Source organism: Notamacropus eugenii, chromosome 2, assembly GCF_028372415.1.
Source record: "Notamacropus eugenii isolate mMacEug1 chromosome 2, mMacEug1.pri_v2, whole genome shotgun sequence".
In the NCBI taxonomy this organism is placed as follows: domain Eukaryota; kingdom Metazoa; phylum Chordata; class Mammalia; order Diprotodontia; family Macropodidae; genus Notamacropus; species Notamacropus eugenii.
The window spans coordinates 267,645,353-267,657,991 of NC_092873.1; the positions used below are offsets into that span (position 1 = coordinate 267,645,353).

At 51.8% G+C, this 12,639-nt stretch overlaps 1 protein-coding gene across 2 annotated transcripts; it reads right to left on the reverse strand.

The window, feature by feature from the left end:
- Positions 1–284: 284 nt before the first annotated feature.
- Positions 285–12,614, reverse strand: ADAMTS4 (ADAM metallopeptidase with thrombospondin type 1 motif 4). 2 transcript variants are annotated; one of them, XM_072644005.1, is made up of 10 exons: positions 12,347–12,614; positions 8,424–9,155; positions 6,931–7,254; positions 6,635–6,767; positions 4,750–4,920; positions 4,153–4,439; positions 3,767–3,953; positions 3,168–3,343; positions 2,131–2,306; positions 285–1,990 (listed from the first exon to the last, which is right to left on the reverse strand). In XM_072644005.1, exons 2-10 carry the CDS (start codon positions 9,045–9,047, stop codon positions 1,564–1,566), a joined length of 2,505 nt encoding a protein of 834 aa, XP_072500106.1. In that variant the 5' UTR covers positions 9,048–9,155; positions 12,347–12,614; the 3' UTR covers positions 285–1,563. The 2 variants fall into 2 exon arrangements, with proteins under 2 accessions (XP_072500106.1, XP_072500105.1); XM_072644004.1 differs by lacking the exon at positions 12,347–12,614 and having other exon boundaries at positions 8,424–11,224.
- Between the last annotated feature and the right edge of the window lie 25 nt (positions 12,615–12,639).

Genomic DNA, 12,639 nt, shown 5'->3' on the forward strand with positions numbered 1-12,639 from the left:
TAAGATTGAATACTGGCACAAGGCAACAGCCTGCTACTAGGCTGGGCTAACTCTGCCCAGCTGTCTATGAGACAATTTTCTTTTCCTTTTCCTTCTGAAACCTCTCCTGTCACACTTTCCCACCTTCCCCTCCACAGGAGAACATGGATTACCAACACCACCTCTATTCCCCTGGGACAAAAGGTCTTAACCTTTGGTGTATCATGGGCCCCTTCAGCAGTCTGGGGAACCTTGTGGATTTCTCAGAATAACGTTTTTAAAATGTACAAAATGAAATACATACATTACAAAGGAAATCAGTTATATTGAAATACAGTTATCAAAATATTAAAATAAAAACAAAACAAGTTCACAGATCCCAGGTTAAGAATCCCTGCCCTAGAATCATAGTCTGATTACTACTAAGCCATTTCTTTCACTCTACACATTCTGAACCTTATCACATCCTGGCCAATTTCTTCCCCCATCCCCATGTCATCCTTTCCTCTCTATTCCCCTCACTGCCTCCTGAGTGCTGACTTTTCTTTATGCTTATCCATTACTGAGGAAACTTTCTTCCAACCCCCCTGAGTCAAGTCTTTCTTAACTCCTGTGTGTATCTTTGTATCGGTGTCAGCTTTTATAACATTTGAATGATCATTTCCCATCGACTGTGTTAATCACCACGTACTTGTGCCAAGTATTGAGTCCCTTAGGACTCTAAATCTATATGCAGATTCTGCTCGCTCTGGATTCCTCCTCAGCACCCAGGACAGGACATGGAGGAGGAGAGCATTAGCAGGGGTGGGGTAGTTAGTGATAACTAGCTGAACACTAGTATCCAGTGGCCCTGCAGTCCCCTCGAAGGGGAGGACAAGAAAGGGGTCAGTGGCCTAGACTTTGCCAATCTTAAGTCCCAAAGCCCATGCCTTCCAGACATAATAGGGGAAGGTGTGGCAGCTCTCAACTCCCAAAAGGAGCACATAGTTGCTGCCCAGTGAATAAATAATGAAGTTAAATTTATTAGAAAACACGATAATTCATGCCACACACTCCTGTGATCCCCTTTAGGGGACAGGGGCTGTGGTTCAGGAACACACACAAACATACACAGACACACAGACACAGACACACACAAACACACCTCTCACGCCTTTCACCACTAACACTTGATCCCCTGGCTAGGGCAAATGCTATGAGGGACCAATTTCTACCTTCCCTCCCTCCCTTTCCTTGGTGCTGATCCCTCACAAACCAATGAATAAATATCAAATAAATACAACTGGGGCCCACCGTGCAATTCCTCACCTCCTAGGACCAGCTTTGGAGAGGGAATGGGTGGGTACTGAGGGACTCTCCCCCATCTTAGGTTTACTAGCCCCCAGTCACATAGTAGCCAGGTTGCCTCTCTCAGTCAGGCAGCCCAGGGCAGGGCCAGCCTGCAAGATGGGGGAAAGGGGTAGGTCCTGCCTTTATTACCACTTCCCTATTGTGCCCTATAGGAGGCAGCTTCTCAGAGCCCTCTCCTCGAAGTCATTTGTGTGCCCCCACGGTGCCCAGGGCTGCTCCCCTGGGAGGGTGAGGTTATTTTTTGCCCACCCAATGGCGCCGCCGGAGAATCTCCAGGATTTGTGCACGCTGTCGGAGCCAGTCCTTTGGGGTGGGTCGAGGGGCTGGAGGGGCAGGCCGAGGTACAAAGAAGCTATAGCGGAGGCGAGGATTCTGAGGGTTACCCACTACCAGGGCCTGCAAGGTCAGGGGCTGGGACAATGGCCCATGGCCTGTTAGGGTCTCTGAGGCTGCAGTGGCACCGCTGTATCGAAGGCTGGCACCTCCAGGCAGAACCACGTCACTTGCAGATGGGAGCAGTGTGTAGTCACCATTGAGGACATAGGAGCCATCCTGAAGCTTCAGAGCCAGGTAAATGCTGTGAGGGCCAGAATCCCCCTGTTGCCGCACTAGAATGTGGGTAGCACCTGAAGGGATGGTGACCACATCATTGTATCCATACCTGGGGAAGGATGCAAGACGACAGAGTTAGGAAAGCGGGAAGATAAGAAAAAGAAGTCTCCCTTTTATAGTTGCCCCATTCTGCCACTATATTATAAGGTCTATCCCTGAGGCTGGGCTGGAGAAGGCATCTTCCCATACCTGAACTTCTTGAAGGAGCCAGACTGCTTGCTGCAGCCTGAGCCATCCCCGCCACATTCCATGCACTTGTCAAACTTTTTCTTGGAGCCAATAATCCGATCACAGCCAGCATGGATACAGCGGCCCTGAACACAGACTGAGGTGCTGTCCAGTGAGCAGGGGGTCCCATCTACCACCTGAGGAGAAGAAATGTAATTAGGGGAAGGAGCCCTGATGGCAGAAGTAGAGGCTTGTGGGGATGGGAATGGAACAGGGGCCTCACAACTTCAGAGAGAAGATGTTAAGAGGTCTTGGGAATTAGGGCAGGAGCCCAACATGCCGACAAAGTGATAATAACACTAGCTTACACTTATGTAGTACCTACTGTGCCAGGTCTGTGTTAAGAGATTTACAAATACTATCTCATTTGATCTTCACAACAATCCTAGAAAGTAGGTGCTTTCATTTTACAGTTGAGGAAACTGAGGCAAACAGCAGTTAAGTGATTTGCCTGCAGTTGCACAGCTAGTAATTGTCTAAGGCTAGATTTGACTTCAGAGCTTCTTCCTGACTCTTGGTTCAGTGCTCTATCCACTGAGCTACCTAGTTATCCTTGAGATAACAGTGAGCTTTAGGGGTGCAAGTAGGGTAAAGCTTAATGGGTTTCCTACTTTGCTTGGTACCAATAATGCTAAGGTAGCCCTGAGGCCAGCCATCTATATTGTGGAGGCTGGTTGGAGGAGCTAGGAGAAAAGAAAGCAAAACAAAGGAAAGATGAGATCCTGGATCAAGATCCTAGAGCTACAAAAACTCTCATAGTCAGATACATGTGAGCAGCAATTTCAAACACTTTTTGGTTTCTTTCTACAAGTAGCTATAAGCAGATACTTCTGGTAAGATGGCACTGTTCCATACAGATGACCTGCCTATGACAGTGATTTTTATTTCTTAACTTTCAGAAAATAGGGTAGGATAGGATCTGTCAGGATGGTGTGAGAGAGAGGTCAAGGTCTTGAGACTCCCTACCCTTTTCCCACCACCCCTGCCCTTGTCCTCACCCGAGGCTCCAGGACATAGTAGTAGCCAAGGGCCCGGGCCTGACAAGTGAGCTTGCACTGGTCCTGGGGAGCCACACCACTGTATCGTGGGACCCAATCCATGGGCCCTGGGAAGTTCTTGAAGAGATCAGAGCGGAGGTTGAAGGCAGCACACTGCTCCTCACGGAAGGTCAAAGCTGTAGCATACCAAGACACAGGACAAATAATTAGGACTCAGAGTTCTACCACTATCCCCAGTCTCTATCCACCTCCCCAGCTCTACCTACCATCTGCTTTCCCAATACTATTTCCAAGCCCACCCCCACTTTCACCACGCATAAATTGCCAGGGACACACTGTGTCAGAATTTGACACTCAATGGCCTTCTACCATCAGCATCATCAACACCCATGGCATAGACATTAGGGCTTCCTCTTCCCCACGAGGGCCTATCCTGTATACTTTCCTCTTTTCCCCTCAGAAGCACTGGAGAAGATAATCCTATATACAGCAGTCCTACTACCAATGCCCACAGAATGACCCAGTCCCCCAATCTCTAGAGCCCATAGGACAGTTCTTTGAGTGGCAGGTACACCTCTCCATTGTCCCTCCCTCTTCACCTGTGCCTGTGGGGCAATCCTGGGTATGGCAGGAGCGGAAGCGCATGCGGCGGCCCTCACAGTATTTGCCACCATTCCGGGGAACAGGACTAGTACAGTCACGGGAAGAGAACTGGACACCACCTCCACAGGTCCGAGAGCAGTCCCCCCAGGGCCCCCAAGAGCCCCAGCCTCCTGCCTGTGGGGTCTGTAGAAGCATAAGATTAGAGAAACAGGGATCAATATACCTTCTTCCACCACATATCCTCAGACTGTCCCATCCCGGCACCAGCCTCAAATCCCTTTGTATTCCCACTCTATTCATCCCTTTTCCTCCCAGTCTTTCTTTCCCTGGCCAAGTCATCCTCCTAACCACCAACCCCACTCCCACATCTCCTGACCCTCACATTGAAATCCTGGAGCTGAGCACTCTGGAGGCAGCGGCCACTCATGCAGGCCTGGTTGGGTCCACAGGGGGTGCCATCAGCCCAGGGAGAGTGCTTAGTTTGGCACATAGCATGGCCATTGAGGCGGCCAGAGCACCAGAGGGCAGCACAGGGTGGGGGAAGCTGGGGACAGTGTCTTGAGTCAGGCCCAAAGGTCAGCTGGCATTGGCGGTCAGCATCATAGTCCCTGCCAGGGAAGGTCACAGGCAGGCGCAAAGGAGCTGAGGGCTTGTCTAAGAGACAGTGTCCTAGGGAAAGAAGAGGAAGGAGAAAATTATCAGGGGCAAGAAAGGTGGGACCTGATCCTGGGACTAGAAGGTTGGGGATATCCTAGCTTCTTAGAATCTGCTGAATAGGACAAGTGCAAGAAAGGATGGTTGTGCTTTCTGGTTCCTTCTTACCTTTCTTTTGGGAGGTACTTTTGGGAGCAAAGCTGGAAAGGAGTAGGAGTCTTCCAAGAAGAAAGGATTAAATGTAGGAGGAGCTGAGAGGAGCTAGGGGGGCAGGGGACACAAATTTTCACCCCATGAAAGTCAAGGTTAACTGTAGGGTTCTGACCATGGCCGTTGTCAAGGAAATCTGTGATGAAGCGGGCACTGCAGGGGGACCAGGGCTCCTCAGGGTCCACATGTGCCATAACTGGTGCCATGACATGACGAGAGGAGCTCCCAGGACCATTCAGACTCACACATGGCTTGGAGTTGTCATGAAGCATGTTAAAGACATGGCCTGTGGGGGCAGAAATACTGCTAGAGACCTGGTCCCATCTGTCCCCTTCCCCATCCATCCCACTGGGTTGGATACCGACGCTATGACAATGAAGCAGCCATCAGTTTGCAAACTGGACTCCATCACTCTCTAAGCTCACTAAGTTGCCCTATGGTGCCTCTAGGGTACACCTTTGCTACTACACACATATATACACACACACACACACACACACACACACGTACACACAAGGCCCCTTTACCTATAACTCTTATGTCTTCAATTCACATCCTTTTGAAAACTGATGGAGTAGCATTTGAAAAGTATACAGAATTCAGTCAGAGGACCAAGGGCCCAATCTTGGCTCTTCTCTAACTCCCCAGGTGACTTTAGACAAATTATTCCACCTTTCAGGGCCTCAGTTTCTTCAAGGGTAGGATCATAGATTTAGTACTGGAAAGGGTCTTGGTGGTCATTTAGGCCAGTGGATTCTAAGTGTGGTCTGTGACCCCTGGATGTCTCTGGGATTCTTTGAAGTCAAAACTGTTTTCATAATAATACTAAGATCTTTAGATTTCTAAAATAGTAAATATCCACACCCATAAACCACATAAAATGAAATTCTTAGAGGTAAGGAGTTAAGAGGTCCTGGGACCAAAACCTTTGAGAGCTGCTGATCCAATGAAACCCCCTCATTTTATAAATCAATCAATCAATAGGTATTTATTAGTCACTTATTATGTGCCACGCACTGTGTAGGTGGCTTAAAGACATAAAAGGAACAGTTCCTTGCATTCTATCAGGGGATACAACATGTACACACGCTCAATCATGTACAAAATGAAAACAAGGTGATCGTTTTGGAGAGAAGCACTAGCAGCTAGAGACCTTCAGGAAAGGATTCAAGTAGCAGGTGGCATTTGGGTTGAACTTTGAAGGGAAGTAAGGGTTCTAAAAGGGAGTGGTGAGGAGGGCGTACATTCCAGGCATGAAGAACAACCGGTGCAAAGGCACAGAAATGGGAAATAGGAGATCACGTGTGAGGAATATCTAAGAAGTCATTAATGCTGGAGTGAAGAGTGTGTGGAAGGAATAATGTGTAGGAAGGCATCCGACTGTGAAGAGCTTTACACAGTCTCAGAAGGAGCTCATATTTGATCCTAGAGGTAACAGGAGTTTATGGAGTAGGGGAGTGAAATAGTTAGCTATGCAATTTGGGAAAATCATTTTGTGGCAGAGGGATTGGAGGAGGGAGAGATGAGGCAGGGAGGCCCGTCAAGAAGCCATTATACTATAGCCCAGGTGAGAGGGTCTGAGGAGGCAAGAACCTGAACCAGGGCAGCGGCTGTATGAAAGAAGAGAAGGGCACAAAGGTACGGACCCAAACCAGATTTGGCAACTGACTGGATTCATGGTTGGCAAAGGAGATGCTACTAAGGTTGCAAACCTGGGTGACTGGACACACCTGGACAGCGACAAGCAGGTTTGAAAGAGGGGTGGGTTTAGGGGGCTTAAAGCTGTTTTCAACATGCTGCACTTGAGAAGCCTATGGTATAGTTTGAAATATCTACTAGACAAGTTGGTGATGTTAGAATAGAGCTCAGGAAGGAGAGCAGCAGGGATTTAGCTGCTTGATGATAACTGAACCTATGAGAACTGACAAGTACAGAAAGGAAAGAAGGAGAGGGTCCAAGTCAGAGCCTAAGAGGCTGTACCCACAGGAAGTGTCTCTTACCCAGTTCATGAGCAGCAGTGAAGGCCGACTGGAGTCCATCATCTTCCACAATGGCACAACTTCTGGCTGGGTCACATACTGTGCCCACATCAGCCATGCCAAGTGTGTCACACGTAGAGACACCACACAGGTCCTAGGGGAGTACAGAAGATGCATTTGGAGCCAGGAAGCCAAGCTCCATACAGTTAGGCACTCTAGAACATTAGGGGACCTGGGTGCTGGAGGCTTAGGGATATAGGAGGCTTAGATAACAGTATAGGAGGTTTGGGGAAATGGGAAGTTGGTTGGAGCCTCACCTGTCGGGTAAACAGAATGGCTGTATCAAAGTGGTCAGGGTGGCTGTCCTCAGGAACGTTGAGTCCCTGCTGCCAGGTACAGAAGCTGCGCAGGGTCTGAGCAGCGCTGGGGCCCACCTGAGGTCCCTCTTCACCAGGCCCAAGTACAACCAGCCTGGTTACCACTAGACTGACTGGGTTACGAAGACTTGGGTGGCGGAAAGCCTTGGCGGCAGCTGCCATAACAGTCAGGAGGTATCTCTTCAGTCCAGCCCCGTGAAATGCTGCCATCTTGTCATCTGCCACTACCAGGGTCTCCACAAAGCGACTTACTGAGGCAAAGCGCTGGGAGGAAGATCAAAGCAAAGTAAGGTTTAATCCTGAGGCACCCATGCTTCTTCTGTCCCCTTCATCTCATCCATACCCCTTTTCCTCTAGGGACTGAAGTTTAGCAGAGCCAGATAGGGACCCGTATGACCCCACTGGGTTCCTGCTCTTATCTTAGTTATCTCCTTCCTCCCTTCTTTGCCCCACTCCAAGGGGCTCCTGTGGTTACTCAGAGACATCAGCTGTCGGTTTAGGGAAGGGGAGGGGAAGGGGGTGCCACGTCCCCTGCCACGTGGGCCTCAGGGGGAAAGAACAGCTGAGAGTGCCTGAGAGAGGAGATGTGGGGGGGGACTCCCCCTGTTTGTGAGAGGGGCCTGAAAACAGTGGAGTAGAAGGTTGAGTTGCAACGTGTCTGTGCTATGTGGTGGTGGGGGAACAAGTCTGTCAGCAGCCAGGGCTGGGGCCAGATATCCGGAGGTGGCTGGGTTTAGAGGGAGCGTCTGGTCTGGATTAGAAGGAGAAAGAGAGGGAGGGAGGGAAGGAAGGAGAAGAGGGAGGGAAAAGGGTAGTTAGGAAGAAAAGAAGGGAAGAAGGAAAAGAAAGGCAAACCAATTGTCTACCAGCTTGAGAAGGGGACAACCTAAAGAGAGATTGTGGATGTCCTTTCAGCTTCGGAAGTGGGGTTTGGACTGAAGAACTAGTCTCAGAGCCATCTTCTGCAGTACAAGCAAAGAAACTGCAAAGTGCTGGGACAGGGATAGGGGACTGAAGTGTGACTGCTTCTGCTCAAAGCACTCCATTTGGGACTCCCTGGGCTGGAGAGAGGGGCCCTGAGGGCCAGTTATAGGGAGGTGTGGTCACTTTCCAGCGCTAGTTTCCATGACTGCTGCAAATTCACCAGCTGGACTCAGCCTTCTTCTAGCCAAGAAAGAGGCTGGGGTGCTTTGGAAGGGAGGCAAGTCAGCAGATTGACATGAAAAGAACACCAAGGGTCCTCACCCAGGGTCTAGCTGGCAAAGTGAATGACTGGTGATCCAGAAAGGGAGACGCAAGTAGAAGCAGAAAAGAAATAAGGGAGAGGAGAAAATGGAGCAGGCAGGGGTGGAGGTGGGTGGGGAAAGGATGAATGGAGGTCAGTGGGACAGATATGGTGGAGCGGATGCAGCAGGGACTCTGAAACTGCCTACCTTGGCTCTTCGAGGACTGGGACCCGGGCTCCCAAGTGGGGCCCCAACGTTGCACATGGGGCCCTGGTCTCTGGTGGGGCTCTTTCGGCGTAGGATGTGGGCCCCTTTCCCCCCAACAGAATTAGGAGCACCCTCTTCTAGGGGCTGAAGGTGGAGTTCTGTCCCCCGGTACTGTAGGACGCCCAGCAGGGCTCCCCCATCCCAATGCAGAGATGCCACAGACTCAGGATCCCCGTTGATGGTGCCCGTCAGGTAAGTGCCCACTTCAGCCCCACCTAGCATCGAAGGTGCCTGGCCCAGGTACTGAACAGTCAATCCCTCAACCCGGACACCAGGGTCCTGCTCCAGCTCCAGAAGCAGCATTTCTCCAAAGGCTGGCAGCCGATACAACAGGAGCCCCTGGGAGCCGGGGCCAGGAAAGATGCTGCCATTGAGTCTCTCAGGAAACACGATCTCCTCCTCCTGAGTGGGGAGGCCCACCAGCTGGGCAAGAGACAAGCAGGAATCTAGTAGCAGCAACATCAGAAGTAGAAGCCCTGGAAGTGGCTGGGATGGAGTGGGAAGTAGAGGGCTGGTCTGAGTTCCCCCTAAGTCCCTCCTGGGACCTATGTCTGCTTGGGACATGGTACAGCAGCAGTAGCTAGTAGGAAGTGGGGTGTTCGAGGCTCCAGTTACTCCCCCTGCCTGGTTCTTGGAGGATTCTCTCAGCAGGAATCCCCTGTGGGTTCTGACCTGTGCCAGAGGAGGATGCAGTGTTGGCACAGGGACCAGGGAGCTTCCAAAGAAATAAAATATCCCCCCAGAGCAGAGAGATAAGTCTGAGAGCCACTTCCCCAAACACCCTCTCCCCACCCTCCTCTGAGGTGTCCCCTGCTCAGGCTTCCTTTATCTCCCTCTGCCCTTCCCTATATCTGTATGCCTCTGATTCCCTGAATGTCTCTGTCTCTTTTGTTTCTGTCCTTTTTCTGTCCTCTCTTCCTCTGTCTGACTTTCTGCAGTACTTTCTGACTGTGTATCTCCCTATCTCCCTATACCTCTCTCTAGGTCTTTGTCTCTTTCTGTGTCTCTCTTCGATTCCGTGTCTGTATCCGTGTCTCTGTCTCTATCTCTCTGTGTGTCTCCCCAGCCCTCTCCCAGTTGGATTCTCCTCAGCGGGCTCTCCCCGCCAGCGCCTTTAAGTACAGTGAAGAGCTGGGATTGGCCAAGCCGGCGGAGCCACTCAGACTAGAGCTTGAGGTCTTTGGTGGGAAGGCAGATGGGGTGTCTCATTACTTCCAAAAATTCAGGTTTTCAAAGGAAATTGGGGGTGGGGTGGGGGGAGGGGAATCCCCAGCAGTCAGATCCCAGGCACTTGGCCAGCTGATGACACAGCTCTTTTCCTAAATTTGACTCCAACTCTCAGCTGTTTCTTTCCTTTTCTGGGAGTTTATCACAGCCCTGGATGGGGGTGGGGGGAAGTGAAGTTGGGGGATAACACCACCCCCAGCTCTAGTGTGAACAAAATAACAACCAAGGCCAAGAGAAGAACTACTCCCCCTCCCCCATCTAAAACTCTTATTCCTAACCCTGGAGGGGATGGAGGACTCCCTAAAGATGACCCCTCTTCCTCAGGAGCTGGGTCTCAGAGCTGAGGGAGATGGATGACTGAAGAAAGAGGAACAAAAGAAACAGCTCAGGGAGGAAGACACGAGAAGTCCTAGGGAGTTTAGAGCAAGGAAGTTTTAAGTTTAGGGTTGCTGAATGGTCCACCTGGGACAGTGGAGAGGATGAATGGGATGGGAGTGGAGGTGGGAATGGGATGGGATGGGATGGGATGGGATGGGACGGGACGGGACGGGACAAGACAAGGTAGTTTTTAATTTGAAGGTAGGGCAATTCTGCTTGAAGCAAGGGTTGGGATAGAGGGCAGTACAAGAGGAGTTAATGACTTTTCCTTTTGTACAAGGAGGATCCAGCCTGGGCCAGGGCAGGGGTTCCTGTGCCAGAAACCACCTCCTCTCCCTTACCACCCCCCCCTCCCTCAGGCTCCCCTTTCCTTAGCTTCCCTCCTCCCCTCAACACATACCCGGAACAGCCATTCCGCCTCCGTTCTCCCCCAGGGCTCCCCCTCCTCAATTCACGTCCTCCTCCCCTACTTCCTGGCTCCCCCTTTTCTTGGCCCAGCTCCCAGTCAATTACCCTAGGGCTCCTGGCCTCACTCCTACTCTCTCCCAGAAGCATGGGTCCCTGTCCTACCCACCCCCAGAGACTTTCTCATCTTTCTCTCCCTCTCTGTGATCAAGTCTGATCACTCTCTGCCTTTCTCCTAACAATTAGAGTCCATCAGAACCTCAGAGACCACAAGCTAAGGCCTTGAGAGGATGTGATTTACCTAAGGTCACACAGCTGCTAAGTATCAGAGGAGGGACTCCAACCCAACCTGAGTCTAACATGACCAATAGTCTTTCCATATTGCCTTTCTAAGCTATCCCTCAAGAGGTCTCTATTTTCATATATCCTCAAGTCAGTAAGACTCCACTTCTAACATTTCCATCCTCCCACCCTTACCCTGGGAACTCATGGCCTCATAATCATCATTGGCTTCTCCTTTCTTATTCTCCAGGGGACATCTCCATTGTACATATGGGAAAACTGACACACAGAGAAAGACAGGAACTTTGTGTGTGTAGTAGTGGTAGTAAGAGGATGGAGGGCTTGGGGGAGGGGACAAGTACAGGAGAAGGCTACTTCTGACATCGGAGCAAGGTCGGTAGAAGTTTGGGGCAATTCCTGCTCTCACCCCCACCCCATAGCCACTCCTTTCCCCAGGAAATCCCCAGGAAGGACTGAGTTGCCAACTGATTCCTCCCCCTTCCCAGGAGCAAGCCAACCTCCTCACTCCCATTCACCCCCCTAATTCACTCTTCCCAGTCATCTCCCCGCTCCCCACCTCACATCCTGCCCTGCCATTTCCTTTATCCTTTTCCCCTTCCACCCTAGGGGCCACGAGTACCTGCCCATTCATTATGCCTACCACTTCCAGCACCACCCAGCCCTGCATCACTGCTGAGCCATATTTTCCTCTCTTTACCTAATACACCAAACCCTGATGATATTGGGAATGTGAGACTCTCTGGGGCAAAAGCAGGGACAGGAGCCTGGGTTGGGACAAGGCTAGGGTCTGAAGCAGGAAGGGGCTGGAGCAAGAGGAGCTATCCCCAGAGGGCGCCCCCACCCCCCCTTAACAGAGAGGACAAAGGGGGTAACAAAGCAGCTGAAGACAAAAGGGCCTCAGAATGGCAAGGGGGGGCGGGTGGTGGCAGCCCGGGTAGGGCACAAAAGATTCAGTGTCCCGGACAGCCCCCCTAGGAACCCTGCCCCCGCCTGAGCTCAATCCACCCTCCGGGGCTAGTGAGCACAGATGCTCACTAACCCCCATCTCTCCTGAGGCTGGGAAGGGCAAGGGACAAAACAATCTCTTTATTTTTCGCTTTCCCCCACCCCCACCCTGTGCCCATCCCTCTTATTTTAGAGAACAGCTTCCTCTGGAAGGTGCTGGGGGGGTCTCAGAGACGGTCCCTGCGCCACAGAGATGGTGCAGCTCGCCTCTGCTCCCAGCTCCGATCCAAGCCTAGGCCATTTCCCATAGCCACAGGCTCTGGCCCCACCCTTTGGAACATTTCCTATTAGGTCAGTTCCCAGGCAATTGCAGTCTGGCCTCTCCCGGGCGTCCACCCTTTCTCCCCCAGCACACAGCCCTGGGGCTTGGCGGCTACCGGACAATACTTTGACCCCCTGCGCTGAGCCTTCCCCTCCCACGGGTCCCTTAGGCCACTCCGGCTGCCTCGGTTTCTCCCACTTCCCACCCCAGGGGTTCTGTACTGCCAGTGGGCTCCGTCTCAGGGTCCCAACCCCGGGAAGACCTCGTCTCTCTCCACTCTTACACTCGCAGGGTGGTGGGGCCGGAGTTCCAGACTTTAGGGGTGGCCCAGCTCTAGCTGGGGGGCTTGGAGGGCGAGGGCCTGGGCGTGGCCTCCAAGGGTGGCCCAGACGGGTGTGTCTCTTTTTCTTCAGAACCAGGATCAGGGTTAGAACCGGGCCGGAGAGGTGAGGCCGTGGGGCTGCAGCTGCGAGGCCAGAAGCACAAGACAGGACCGGGGCTAGCGTCGGCAATGGGGGCCGTGGAGTGTCAGTTAGCAGGATGCCCACCCTCCCCCGGCCCCCCTTTCCCAGGCTG